This window comes from Oncorhynchus mykiss, chromosome 16 (assembly GCF_057628025.1).
Source record: "Oncorhynchus mykiss isolate SJ-2025 chromosome 16, ASM5762802v1, whole genome shotgun sequence".
Lineage (NCBI taxonomy): Eukaryota > Metazoa > Chordata > Actinopteri > Salmoniformes > Salmonidae > Oncorhynchus > Oncorhynchus mykiss.
In genome coordinates this window covers 62090468-62104595 of record NC_143037.1, presented here as the reverse complement: position 1 = coordinate 62104595, position 14128 = coordinate 62090468, and the positions used below count along the sequence as shown (strand labels likewise).

Genomic DNA, 14128 nt, shown 5'->3' with positions numbered 1-14128 from the left:
TGAAAATGGCACATTTCTTTTTTGTTCGTCTTTTAAATTTTTTTAGCCTTTTTTCTCCCCAATTTCGTGGTATCCAATTGTTACTAGCTACTATCTTGTCTCATCGCTACAACTCCCGTACGGGCTCGGGAGAGACGAAGGTTGAAAGTCATGGGTCCTCCGATACACAACCCAACCAAGCCGCACTGCTTCTTAACACAGCGTGCATCCAACCCGGAAGCCAGCCGCACCAATGTGTCGGAGGAAACACCGTGCACCTGGCAACCTTGGTTAGCGCGCACTGTGCCCGGCCCGCCACAGAAGTCGCTGATGCGCGATGAGACAAGGATATCCCTACCGGCCAAACCCTCCCTAACCCGGACGACGCTAGGCCAATTGTGCGTCGCCCCGCGGACCTCCCGGTCGCGGCCGGTTACAACAGAGCCTGGGCGCGAACCCAGAATCTCTGGTGGCACAGCTAGCGCTGCAGCACAGCACCATTAACCACTGCACCACCCGGGAGGCTGAAAATGGCACATTTCTGCTGTACTACACCGGCTCCAATACCTGTCGGATGTGGAAGGGCTTGTAAAACTTTACAGACTACAAAGGGAAGCACAGCCGCGAGCTGCCCTATGACATGAGCTTCGAGGCAAGTAACACTGAAGCATGCATGAGAGCATCAGCTGTTCCGGGAAGACTATGTAATCACGCTCTCCGTAGCCGATGTGAGTAAGACCTTTACACAGGTCAACATTCACAAGGCCGCAGGGCCAAACAGATTACGAGGACGTGTACTCCGAGCATGCGCTGACCAACTGGCAAGTGTCTTCACTGACATTTTCAACCTGTCCCTGACTGAGTGTGTAATACCAACATGTTTCAAGCAGACCACCATAGTCCCTGTGCCCAAGAACACTTAAGGTAACCTGCCTAAATGACTACTGACCCGTAGCACTCACGTCTGTAGCCATGAAGTGCTTTGAAAGGCTGGTCATGGCTCACATCAACACCATTATCGCAGAAACCCTAGACCCACTTTAATTTCCATACCGCCCCAACAGATCCACAGATGATGCAATCTCTATTGCACTCAACACAGCCCTTTATAACCTGGGCAAAAGGAACACCTATGTGAGAATGCTATGCATTGACTACAGCTCAGTGTTCAACACCATAGTGCCCTCAAAGCTCATCACTAAGCTAAGGACCCTGGGACTAAACACCTCCCTCTGCAACTGGATCCTGGACTTCCGGATGGTCCGCCCCCAGGTGGTAAGGGTAGGTAACAACACATCCACCACGCTGATCCTCAACACGGGGGCCCCTCAGGGGTGCATGCTCAGTCCCTTCCTGTATGCCCTGTTCACTCATGACTGCATGACCAGGCACAACTCCAACACCATCATCAAGCTTGCCGATGACACAACAGTGGTAGGCCTGATCACCAACAACGCGACAGACTATAGGGATGAGATCAGAGACCTGGCCATGTGGTGCCAGGACAACAACCTCTCCCTCAACGTGATCAAGACAAAGGAGATTATTGTGGACTACAGGAAAAGGAGGACCGAGCACGCCCCCATTCTCATCGACGAGGCTGCAGTGGAGCAGGTTGAGAGCTTTAAGTTCCTTGGTGTCCACATCACCAACAAACTATCATGGTCCAAACACACTAAGGCAGTCGTGAAGAGGGCATGACAAAGCCTTTTCCCGCTCAAAAAAGATTTGGCATGGGTCCTCAGATCCTAAAAAGGTTCTACAGCTGCACCTTCGAGAGCATCCTGACCGGTTGCATCACTGCCTGGTATGGCAACTGCTCGGCCTTCAACCGCAAGGCACTACAGAGGGTAGTGCATACGGCCCAGTACATCACTGGGGCCAAGCTTCCTGCCATCCAGGACCTCTATACCAGGCAGTGTCAGAGGAAGGCCCTAAAAATTGTCAAAGACTCCAGCCACCCTAGTCATAGACTGTTCTCTCTGCTACCGCACGGCAAGCAGTACCGGAGCTCCAAGTCTAGGTCCAAACTGCTTCCTAACAGCTTCTACCCCCAAGCCATAAGACTCCTGAACAGCTAATTAAAGGGCTACCCAGATCCTTCTTTTATACTGCTGCTACTCTCTGTTTATTATCTATGCATAGTCACTTTAACTCTACCTACATGTATATATTACCTCAATTACCTCGACTAACTGGTGCCCCCGCACATTGACTCTGTACTGGTACCCCCTGTATATAGCCTCGCTATTGTTATTTTACTGCTGATGTTGAATTATTTGTTACTTTTATTTTCTATTTTTTTATTAACTTTTTTTCTTAAAAACTTCTTAAAGCATTGTAGGTTAAACTCTTGTAAGTAAGCATTCCACTGTAAGGGCTACACCTGTTGTATTCGGCGCATGTGACAAATCAAATTAGATTTTTTATAATAAATGTTTCTCTGGGGCTTCGTTAGGTGTCACCAGATGTGGCAGAAGCCATTCTACAGAACCTGCACTGAGATAGTACAGGTAAAGGCATCCTCGTCTGAATGAGTCCTTTCCCTCCTATACCTAGCTGAGCTTCTGTCATGTTTATGTATCTCTCCGTCTCTCTATTTTCCAGGAAGGAGGTATGTGAGCAGCTGAATGGAGAAGAGGGTGGGGGGCTGATGCTGCAGCTGGCCAGTAAGGCAGAGTTTTTATGGGATGTGGATCTCTTGGCTCTGTCCAGTCAGAGAGAGCAAAGGATACAACACAGAAGAGAGGAGTTAGTATAGAAATGAGAACAGGAGGGTAATACACACACAGGCACTTATTCCTAATGTGAGATTTTGTACTTATATATACAGTATATATATATACTCCTCTTTCGTGTTTGTGTGTATGCGCAGCTGATGGAGCATAGATAGAGGGGCAGGACATTGCTCTCTGGAGATCCTGATGGAGAGAGAACTGCTGTGCGGCACACTGAAATAGAAGCACACACACACACCTCTGCTCACAGTGTCTTACATAGCTAGCATTCTAGGGGGTTTCTCCAGTATCTGTTTCCTTGAATGGCTTTAATCTATCGTCTCCATGCAACGGCAGTATTTTATTAAGGTCTTCAGCAATGAGCAGCATGAGTTCACATTACATTTCTTTCAACAGCATGTCAAAATAAAATGGTAAGAGAGGTTATTGGAAAGCTAAAAACAGAACACTAAACTCAGAATTCTTCCTTTTTAATAATGATCATAATGCAAAGAACTGCAGTTGAAATGTAGGCCTAACACACACACACACACACACACACACACACACATTATATAACCAAAGGACATGATTATTAACAGTTAAAATGGATATTATTGAAAACAACATCTGGAAGGTTAAAAATGAAAAAAGATGGATAATTTGAATAACAATTGTGCTAGATCTAGTAGCTACTGAGGATGAGGGGGGAATAATGTGGAGGGATATGATTGATCAGATATAATTTAGTTGCTTCAACTGTAAAATGTTGACACCTCTGATAAAATACACTTGTGCATTTCATTGTACAGTACCCCATATTACCTGGTGCTGATCAAACTCAATGTATCACAGACAGACAGACAGACAGACAGACGCAGATTGCTCAGGCAGTAGGTTTAGGGGGTGATGAAGCAGTAGTGATTATCCTTGTATCCTGGTTGTACAGTTTAGAGGGAAACAAGCAGCTCTATAAAGTATTCCATGCCAATCATAGGATAATACATACAGTATAGCCTTTCTCAGATCCTTTTCTCGTGCATTCATACAGCAAGAATCTGTCTGTGCAGAAACACAGATAAACATAGTCATAATATGAACAGGATTATAAATAAACAGTGTTTTAACATGGGATGGAATTCAACTGGCGCAACAGGATACATCAGTTATTTCCTTAACAAGTCCACCATAGCAGCAGCCTTCAGTGCAAAGCCCCAATGACAATCCCATCTCACCCTCCATCTCCCATCAACACGGGAACACCCTCTGTTCCTCAGTAAAAGGTGAAATGATGAACAGGAGATGCTGATGAGGTAAGGGGTGCCTAAGAAGTTTGATTTGTGATGAGTGGAAATGGACAGACATGAACATTTGAGTCATTTAGCAAACACTCCTATCCAGAGCAATTTACAGGTGCAATTAGGGTTAAGAGCCTTGCTCAGGGGCACATTGACATATTTTTCACCTAGTCGGCTTGAGAATTCTAACTCACGACCTGGTTTGAACCATATATAATTTTAGAGCAAAATTCTGTCCAGTGGAAGATACAAATGCATAATAACTTGGTAACAATCAGTAGTGTTCTTATCCAACCCCTACTCTGTCCCTTCCCTAACCCAGAGTCGAGGCAAGAGGGTTGGGTTTTGTCTCCCATATCAGTGCAGACAGACACTCCAGTCTCCTTAGTGTCTTCTCAGGGTTTTTGGATCAAGTAGTACCTGGTCTTCTTCTATATTCACTCCCTCCATTGAGCTCTCTGATTTGACCTTCCTCTGAGCTCCATGTTCTCTTATTCACCTCCCTCTAACATTTGGAAAGTTCATATTCCAGAAGACCCACAATAATCCCAAACATTTTCAAGGCATCCTTTAGGACCCCTCTTCTCCCACCCTAACCACTACCACCCCAAAGTAGTATAGTACATTCCTGAATGGCTAGCATTCCTGTAGCCGCCCCCCCCCCCCAGTCTTTGTCACCCGCATCGGCTTGCATTCAATGAGTTCCTTCATCTTTCCCGTATCCCTGGCTCCTGATAGGCTAGCGTCCCTTCAGGAAGCCGTCCAGCATGCGATCACCCTTCTCTGATAGCCAGTATCCGGCCATGGCGGCCACGCCCCCGATGAAAATGGCGGTGAAGACCATGTCACCCTTGGCGGCAAGTGTTGCTAGGGCACAGATGACCACGCCAAAGAACATCTGCTGCAGGACCAGTACCTCATCATCAGTCATGTCATCAAACAGGCCCTTCTCTGGACCACCTGATGAGGAGAGAGAGAGAGATGCTGTGTATATAGGAGTGTGCCAAGTAGAGAGAACTATCAAGGGTGCTCGCGTGTCCTACTGTAAGGCTGGTTCTCCACACAGATGCTGTCCCTTCGGATGAAGCCGTCAGCACATTCACAGCGGAAGGAGCCCTCTTCATTGAAACAAGCCTCATTCAGCCCTGGACACGCTATCACCCTCTCACTACACTCATCCACATCTAGGAGGGAGAGAGAAAACATGGGACAGAGTGACACCCATACCAAGACAGATGTACACTACAAGTAAGTAGTCAGGCTGCTGTAACAGAAGGTTCATCTGATTGGCCAAACCATCTATAGACGAGTAAAAGAAAACCACACAGACAAATTAAAACACAGCCGCGTTCCCTCACCAAGACATTTGGCTCCTCTGAGCTTGTATCCCCTAGCACATTTCTTACAGCGGGCAGGACCACTGCCCATACAGCCCACACATGCCTGGTCACAGCCTGGCACAGAGGAAAGAGAACAGAGGTCTGGGTCAGAACACAGGTTTACCAACAACACAAACCATCATTACTCTGTTACTAACAGATAGTAGAGGGAGAGCCTACAGTACCTCTGCACTCGTACGATCCATCTGTGTTGTGGCAATATGTGTTGGAGAGACATCGAGCCAGCTCTGTGCCACACTCATCAGTGTCTGGAAACAACATTCACAAGTTAAACACTGATTTTCAAGGTGAAAAAAAAGAAGGGCAGTCACAGATGAAGTCAATCAAAATCAATCTGGTTTAATACAAGTTGCAACAGGGAGACACCTCCAGCACAGAAAGAGACCATGTCTAACCTGTGTTCTCTACGCAGACCCTTATATTCTAATCTATTCTCACAGAACCAATATTCTGAAAACACCTAACAGGCTTGAATCACAGTGTCACAGAATCCAACAACAATCAGTGTCCTCGGTCCTTTTACCTCCAGATATGAGAACAATCCATAACATTTAGTATCAAGTCTAATGACCATCAACCTGTACACAAATGGGTGTCACAAAGCATTGTGTTAATAATTACTCATAACTGAAACTGAATTTCTCCATTACAAACACAGATGCAAAGTAAGCAAACTAACAGAAGACACACGCTCTCTCAAATACACACACAAAAGCCAAATACTCACCAACACACTTGTTGTCATGGAGGATCCACCCAGGTTTGCAGTCCACACATTTGTAGTCCTCTGGCCCTGAGCATTTTTTACAGGAGTGGTAGCATGCTAGACATCATACACAGAGAAGAAGTGATTAGTCTGTGAGACTTCTACATGAGATTGGTTGAGAATAAGCCAGGCTGTCTGGTTCATGATCAGACAGGCAAAACTGTTTCTGATTGGGTACCTGCACAGGCTGGTGTGCTGTGATTGGAGCTCTTCTCTCTGTAGTAGCCATCTGCACAGCTCTGACACAGCTGACCAAAGTACCCCGGATCACACACACACTCTCCATCTCCCAGACGGGTACCCTCTCCCTCACAGCGACCCAGACCACCACACACACCTCCAGGACCGGACAGACACTCTGCAGCACAACAACACACAGGGTTAATCATGTGACAACAGAGAGAGAACCATAGAGAGAACTATCGTGTGTGTGTGTGGTCAATACCTTTGCAGTCTGGGCCAAAGCGTCCTGGGGGACAGCAGAGTCGGAGCTCCTCTATACACAGCCATTCAAATAGATCTGGAGCCTCCTGCTGCCTACACACACAGAGACAATCACAAGGTCAGCGATGAGAGGGGAAGGACACACACACATAACAATATAATACACAGGTGTGTAAATACAACAGTAAAACAAAAGTGATTATACATATACCACATTTACATGATCACACACATACCGGTGGAACCACCATGTCTCCACTTGGTCCTCTAACTGCTCCAGCAGTTTGTTACAGTCAAAGTCAGATTTCTCACATGCTGCCTCCACTATCTCCAGCAGCCTGGTCTCACTGAGAACCAGGAGGAGAGGAGACGTGAGTAATGTGGAACACTTCACTAGAGAACAGAGCACAGAGAAAACAAATACACCCTCCTATTCTCCATTATGCACTCTAGGAGGATCTTCGACACACGCTCGCTCACTCTCACAGACACACAGTGTGGCCTAGTTTTGAGAGGCTGTCATATTGTGTAAGGACATATGTGGTGTAGAGCCCTAGTCTTGTCAGTACTGTACTGTACTGGTTCAGCATCGCCTTGGCTCAGTCATGAGGAGTCCAATTCAGGTCAGAGGCATCAGGTAACAAGCCTTCATAGCAACACAATAAAGGTGCATTGGCCATTCAACAACATGCTAAGGCTTGTCAGGGATTAGCAGGCCTCGTGGGCTTTCCTCTACATAAACACAGATGTTAGACTGCAGGTCTTATTAAAGACTGCAGATCCAATGACTGTATATTTGTGGAGATTCTAGTGACAGGCCTAGTGGAGCCATAAGTACCTGCGAGCATATTTAGCCATCTTCTCCTCCTCCCAAGCAGTGTTCCCCCCCCCAAAGTTTTTATTGGATGTTTTCTCCAGGCCCTGAAAAGACGTGTTTTAATGAAAGACCACCAGGTGAAGACAGAAACAGAACAGCAAGGAGAGTAAAATGGCAGCTACTGACCGAAACATAAGCAATAAGCAAAAGAGAGCAATAGGTACAAAAATGACAATATGACCGACAAACTAATCAACAGACTGAGGGAATGAGAGAGACAGAGATACAGACTCCTACCTTGATGAAGCTGTCAGTTAGTTTGCGGCAGGTCTGACATGGTGCAGTCTGTACTTGTACCACAGACAGCACAGAGAAGAGTACCAGGCCAGGGAGCAGGGGCCACGACCACCACATGGCTTGGACTACCTACCACTCAGCCACTGAGAACAGAGACAGGGGATTCAGACAGAGGAGGATCATAGACCGCTGTGGCTATTATTGATGATGACAATTCTCTCGGGAGATAGTACAGTCTGCATTTGAATGCGAGATATTCTAGGTCAGGTGAACAGAAGGACTTGAGTTCCTGTATGTTATCACAGTTACACCATAAGTTGTTAATCATAAAACATATACCGCCACCCTTCTGCTTCCAGGAGAGATGTTTGTTCCTGTCGGCGCAATGTACTGAGAACACAACTGGCTTTACAGAGTCAGACAGTGTATCTCGAGAGAGCCATGTTTCTGTGAAGCAGAGTATGTTACAATCCCTGGTGTCTCTCTGAAAAGCAACTCGTCTTGAGTTCATACATTTTATTATTCAGAGATTGGACATTAGCGAGTAAAATACTTGTGAGCAATGGGTGGCGTGCACGCTTCCTAAGTTGGACCACAAGACAGCCTTAAGTACCTCTTCTCCACCGGCGTTGTTTTGGGTCAGCCTGCGCTGGGGAGAGCAAACAAAAGACCTGCTACAGGGAAGTCGTAACCCTGGTCATAACGCTGGAAGTTCTAGTGAGTTACCGCCACTCTAATATCCAATAGTTCTTCCTGGCTGTATGTAATGACAATTCCTGAGCTAATAACGTAAAATAAATAGTATATGAACAAAAAAAATACTGCAGAGTTGAATAAGAGTTTGTCGCGATATTGCCATCTCCGTCGGCACCATCATACTGTATGGGAGCATTCACGCAAAACTGAAAGCCAACCCCCACATTTAACCAGGGCAAGAAGACTGGGAATATAGAAGAATACAAACAGTGTAGTTATTCCCTCCGCAAAGCAATCAAGCAGGCTAAACGTCAGTATAGGGACAAAGTTGAGTCCCAGTTCAACGGCTCAGACACGAGACATATGTGGCTGGGTCTACAGACAATCACGGATTATAAAAGGAAAACCAGCCACTTCACAGACACCAACATCCTGCTTCGGGACAGGCTGAACACCTTCTTCGTTTGCTTTGAGGATAATACAGTGCCTTCTCTCCTTCTCCCTGGCCGACGTGTGTAGGACTTTTAAGCAGGTTAACCCTCGCAAGGCTTCCGGCCCAGAAGGCATCCCTAGCCGCGTCCTCACAGCATGCACAGACCAGCTGGCTGGTGTGTTCACAGATATATTCAATCACTCCCTATCCCTGTCGGTTGTCCCCACATGCTTCAAAATGGCCACCATTGCATTCTTAGGGACAAGGACTAAGGTAAATGAACTAAATTACTATTGCCCCGTAGCACTCACCTCTGTCATCACGAAGTGCTTTGAGAGACTAGTCAAGGATCATATCACCTCCACCTTACCTGCCACCCTAGACCCTCTTCAATTTGCTTACCGCCTCAATAGAGCCACAAAAAATGCAATCGCCACCACACTGCACACTGCCCTGTCCCACCTGGACAAGAGGCATACCTATGTAAGAATACTGTTCATTGACTACAGCTCAGCATTCAACACCATAATACCCTCCAGGCTCATCATCAAGCTCGAGGCCCTGGATCTGAACCCCGTCCTGTGTAATTGGGTCCTGGACTTCCTGACGGGTCGTCCCCAGGTAGTGAAGGTAGGAAACAACATCTCCTCTTCGCTGATCCTCAACACTGGGGTCCCACTAGTGTGCGTGCTAAGCCTCATTAAAAATCCTACAATGTGATTTTCTGGATTTTTTTTCTCATTTTGTCTGTTGAAGTGTACCTATGATGGAAATTACAGGCCTCTCATCTTTTTAAGTGGGAGAACTTGCACAATTGGTGGCTGACTAAATACTTTTTTGCCCCACTGTATATACTGTATTTTATTTTAGACTATACCACTGACTGTTAAACAGCCATTTACAGCACATCAGAGACTGCTGCCTATAGACATAGATTAGGAATCACTGTCCACTTTAAGGAGATGAAATACTAGTCACTAATAATGTCCCCGTATCTTGCATTACTCATCTCACGTGTAAACTGTACTCTATACTATTCTACGGTATCTTAGTCACTTTAATTGTTTGTAAATATTGCATCACCCATCTAATATGTATATACTGTACTCTATACTATGTCACTGTATCTTAGTCCAATGCTGCTATGACATATATGTATATATATTCTAAATCCATTCCTTACTTAGATGTACTTGTTAGATATTACTGCACTGTCGGAGCTAAAAGCACAAGCATTTCACTACACCCACAATAACATCTGCTAAACATGTGTATGTGACCAATACATTTGATTTGATTATCATGATGGGCAGCAGGATTAAATGTGTGTGAAAAGATAAGAGGATGAGTTATATCAATGTTTCAGTAAACAACGCAGAGCCACGCAAAAAAATATAGCTAGTTCAATTCTTAGAAAGCTAGGTATGGAGCTCACTACATTGTTGCCTTGACTGAACTATTTAGGCTGTGGTCTAATGAGGATCATCATCATTCTGAATAGCATCTTCATAATCAGTTAGACTGGCTAGTGTGGTCAGCTAACGTTAGCTAGTTACTGTAAAGTCCCGTTGGCAAATCAGGTAACCCTCCATCAGGTAATGACATGATTATCCATCTTAAACGTCATCAAAACCACCTCTGCTGGCTATTTCTTCTTGTCTATTGCTACATTGCATGGCAGTAAATTGACTGTGATAACTAGTTAGCTACCCAGCTAACGCACTGCTATGGCAAACTAGCAATCTATCTAGATGGATAGCTAATGTTAGCTAAATTAGCGTTACCCTGCTAACGCTAGCTAGCTCCCAATAAATTATGCTGCGCTGCATCCTACCTTCAGCTTGATAAACTCTCAAGAGCTTGTAGACAACCGATTGGAGCGTCCTCAGCACCTTAATACAATTTCACGGTCTTTCACCGGTTTAGTTCTTCATCCGTGCCATTCATTGACCGGTGCTGATGCAGTGCTTCTTGTTGATTCTTCTTCCCTGACTCTGTTTAGCTGAGGCGCAGCTGGCAGGAAACTGCCCAATCCCACTGGGACTTCAGTCTTCAACCAATCATTACCCGCGAATACAAATAAGGGCGTGTCTTGTTTTAAAGAAGTTGAATGGGTCCTTGCCCTGATAGACTGTCAGACAGGTAAATCATTCAAGATTAGAAAAACTTCAAAATTCAACACTTAAAACATAATAATATCTAAATAGCCAACAAACGCACAGTACAAAAATTACACAGAAAATAAAAGCAAACCACTTTATACCTATTACTGATGATGGATAACCCAGTCACGACATAGAACTGCACCATAACAGAACGCACAAATGCATAAAATGTTATACAATTAACCAACAAACCACTTAGTAAAAAAAATGACTTTACAAATTAACCATATAACACTTTGAAACGAAGATAATTGTTGAATACAACAATGTCACCCATTTACAGTTCAGGGATGAATACAAAAACGAATCACATTTTAATTGGTCGCATACAGTGCACAAATTCTGCAGATGTTATCACAAGTGCAGCAAAATGCTTATGTTTCAACCTTCAATAGTGCAGTATACCTAACAATACAAAACAATACACCCCCCCAAAGAAATAAAGGAATTAAGAAATTATTTTAATATATATATATATATATATATATATATATATATATATAGTACCGGTCAAAAGTTTGGACACACCTACTCATTCAAGGGTTTTTATTTATATTTACTATTTTCTACATTGTAGAATAATAGTGAAGACATCAAAACTATGAAATAACACATATGGAATCATGTAGCAACCAAAAAAGTTTTTAACAAATCCAAATACATTTTAGATTTTAGATTCTTCAAAGTAGCCACTCTTTGCCTTGATGAGAGCTTTGCACACTCTTGGCAGTCTCTCAACCAGTTTCATGAGGAATGCTTTTCCAACAGTCTTGAAGGAGTTCCCACATATGCTGAGCACTTGTTGGCTGCTTTTCCTTCACTCTGCGGTCCAACTCATCCCAAACCATCTCAGTTGGGTTGAGGTCAGGTGATTGTGGAGGCCACAATGCAGCACTCCATCACTCTCCTTTTTGGTCAAATAGCCATTACACATTCTGGAGGTGTGTTTTGGGTCATTGTCCTGTTGAAAAAAAAATTATAGTCCCATTAAGCCCAAACCAGATGGGATGGAGTATTGCTGCAGAATGCTGTGGTAGCCATGCTAGTTAAGTGTACCTTGAATTCTAAATAAATCACAGACAGTGTCACTAGCAATGCAATCCCACACCATCACACCTCCTCCTCCATGCTTCACGGTGGGAACCACACATGCGGAGATCATCCGTTCACCTACTCTGCATCTCACAAAGACACGGCGGTTGGAACCAAAAGTCTCAAATTTGGACTCATCAGACAAAAGGACAGATTTCCACTGGTCTTATGTCCATTGCTTGTGTTTCTTGGCCCAAGCATGTCACTTCTTATTAGTGGGGTCCTTTAGTAGAGGTTTCTTTGTAGCAATTTGACCATGAAGGCCCGATTCACGCAGTCTCTGTCTATTACTTGAACTCTGTGAAGCATTTATTTGGACTGCAATCTGAAGTGCAGTTAATTCCCCATTTCTGAGGCTGGAAACTCTAATGAAATTATCCTCTGCAACACAGGTAACTCTGGGTCTTCCTTTACTGTGGAGAGACAGTTTTTTATTTATTCTATTTTACCTTATTTAACTAGGCAAGTCAGTTAAGAACAAATTCGTATTTTCAATGACAGCCTAAGAACAGTGGGTTAACTGCCTGTTCAGGTGCAGAACGACAGATTTGGACCATGTCAACTCAGGGATTTGAACTTGCAAACACCTAACCACTAGGCTACCCTGCCACCCCATCATAGTGCTTGATGATTTTTGTGACTGCCCTTGAAGAAACAAAGTTCTTGAAATGTTCCGGATTGACTAACCTTCATGTGTTATAGTAATGATGAACTGCCGTTTCTCTTTCCTTATTTGAGCTGTTCTTGCCATAATATGGACTTGGTCTTTCACCAAATAGGGCTATCTTCTGTATACCACCGCTACCTTGTCACAACACAACTGATTGGCTCAAACACATTACGGGGGAAATAAATTCCACAAATTAACAAATGAACTTTTAACAAGACACACCTGTTGACTACCTCATGAAGCTGTTTGAGAGAATGCCAAGAGTTTGCAAAACTGTAATCAAGGAAAAGGGTGGCAGCAGAGTAGCCTAATGGTTAGAGTGTTGGACTAGTAACCAAAAGGTTGCAAGTTCAAAACACCAAGTGGATGTTCTACCCCTGAACAGGCAGTTTAACCCACTGTACTTTTTTAGTTACTACATGATTCAATATGTTTTATTTCATAGTTTTGATGTCTTCAATATTATTCTACAATATAGAAATAGTAAAAAATTAAGAAAAACCCTTGAGTAGATGTGTCCAAACTTTTGACTGGTACTGTATATATATATATATATACACACACACACACACACAGTGGGGCAAAAAAGTATTTGTAGGATTTTTTATGAATTTATTTGCAAATTATGGTGGAAATTAAGTATTTTGTCTGTCATAGTTGAAGTGTACCTATGATGAAAATCACAGGCCTCTCTCATCTTTTTAAGTGGGAGAACTTGCACAATTAGTGGCTGACTAAATACTTTTTTGCCCACTGTATATATAATGGAGGGTATGGACAGTATTGACAGTATATGAATAGGAAAGGAAAGGTGTGTACAGCAGTAGTTTTATAGGGTGAGCCTTGATTAGAATACAGTATATACATATGAAATGGGTAAAACAGGAATTAAACATTATAAAAGTGACCAGTGTTCAATGACTTTGTACAGTGCTTTCAGAAAGTATTCAGACCCCTTGACTTTTTCTACATTTGATTAGGTTACAGCCTTACTCTAAAATTGATGAAATAGTTTTTTCCCTAATCAATCTACACACATTATTCTACACACAATAACCCATAATGACAAAGCAAAAACCGTTTTTTAGACATTATTGGGTATGAAGCTACAAGCTTGGCACAACTGTATTTGGGGAGGTTCTCCCATTCTTCTCTGCAGATCCTCTCAAGCTCTGGTTGGAAGGGGAGCGTCGCTGCACAGCTATTTTCAGGTCACTCCAGAGATGTTCGAACGGGTTCAAGTCTGGTCTCTGGCTGGGCCACTCAAGGACATTCAGAGACTTGTCCCGAAGCCGCTCCGTTCATCTTTCCCTCGATCCTGACCAGTCTCCCAGTCCCTGCCGCTGAAAAACAT

At 43.9% G+C, this 14128-nt stretch overlaps 1 protein-coding gene across 1 annotated transcript; it reads right to left on the bottom strand.

The window, feature by feature from the left end:
* Positions 1 to 3171: 3171 nt before the first annotated feature.
* On the bottom strand, positions 3172 to 10895 carry LOC110492429 (protein disulfide isomerase CRELD1). The gene is made up of 11 exons (XM_021566746.3): positions 10682 to 10895; positions 7719 to 7861; positions 7443 to 7525; positions 6841 to 6951; positions 6606 to 6697; positions 6339 to 6518; positions 6122 to 6217; positions 5559 to 5642; positions 5353 to 5448; positions 5038 to 5178; positions 3172 to 4954 (listed from the first exon to the last, which is right to left on the bottom strand). The coding sequence occupies exons 2-11, from the start codon at positions 7833 to 7835 to the stop codon at positions 4734 to 4736; spliced, it is 1221 nt and encodes a 406-aa protein (XP_021422421.1). The 5' UTR covers positions 7836 to 7861; positions 10682 to 10895; the 3' UTR covers positions 3172 to 4733.
* Positions 10896 to 14128: the final 3233 nt, after the last annotated feature.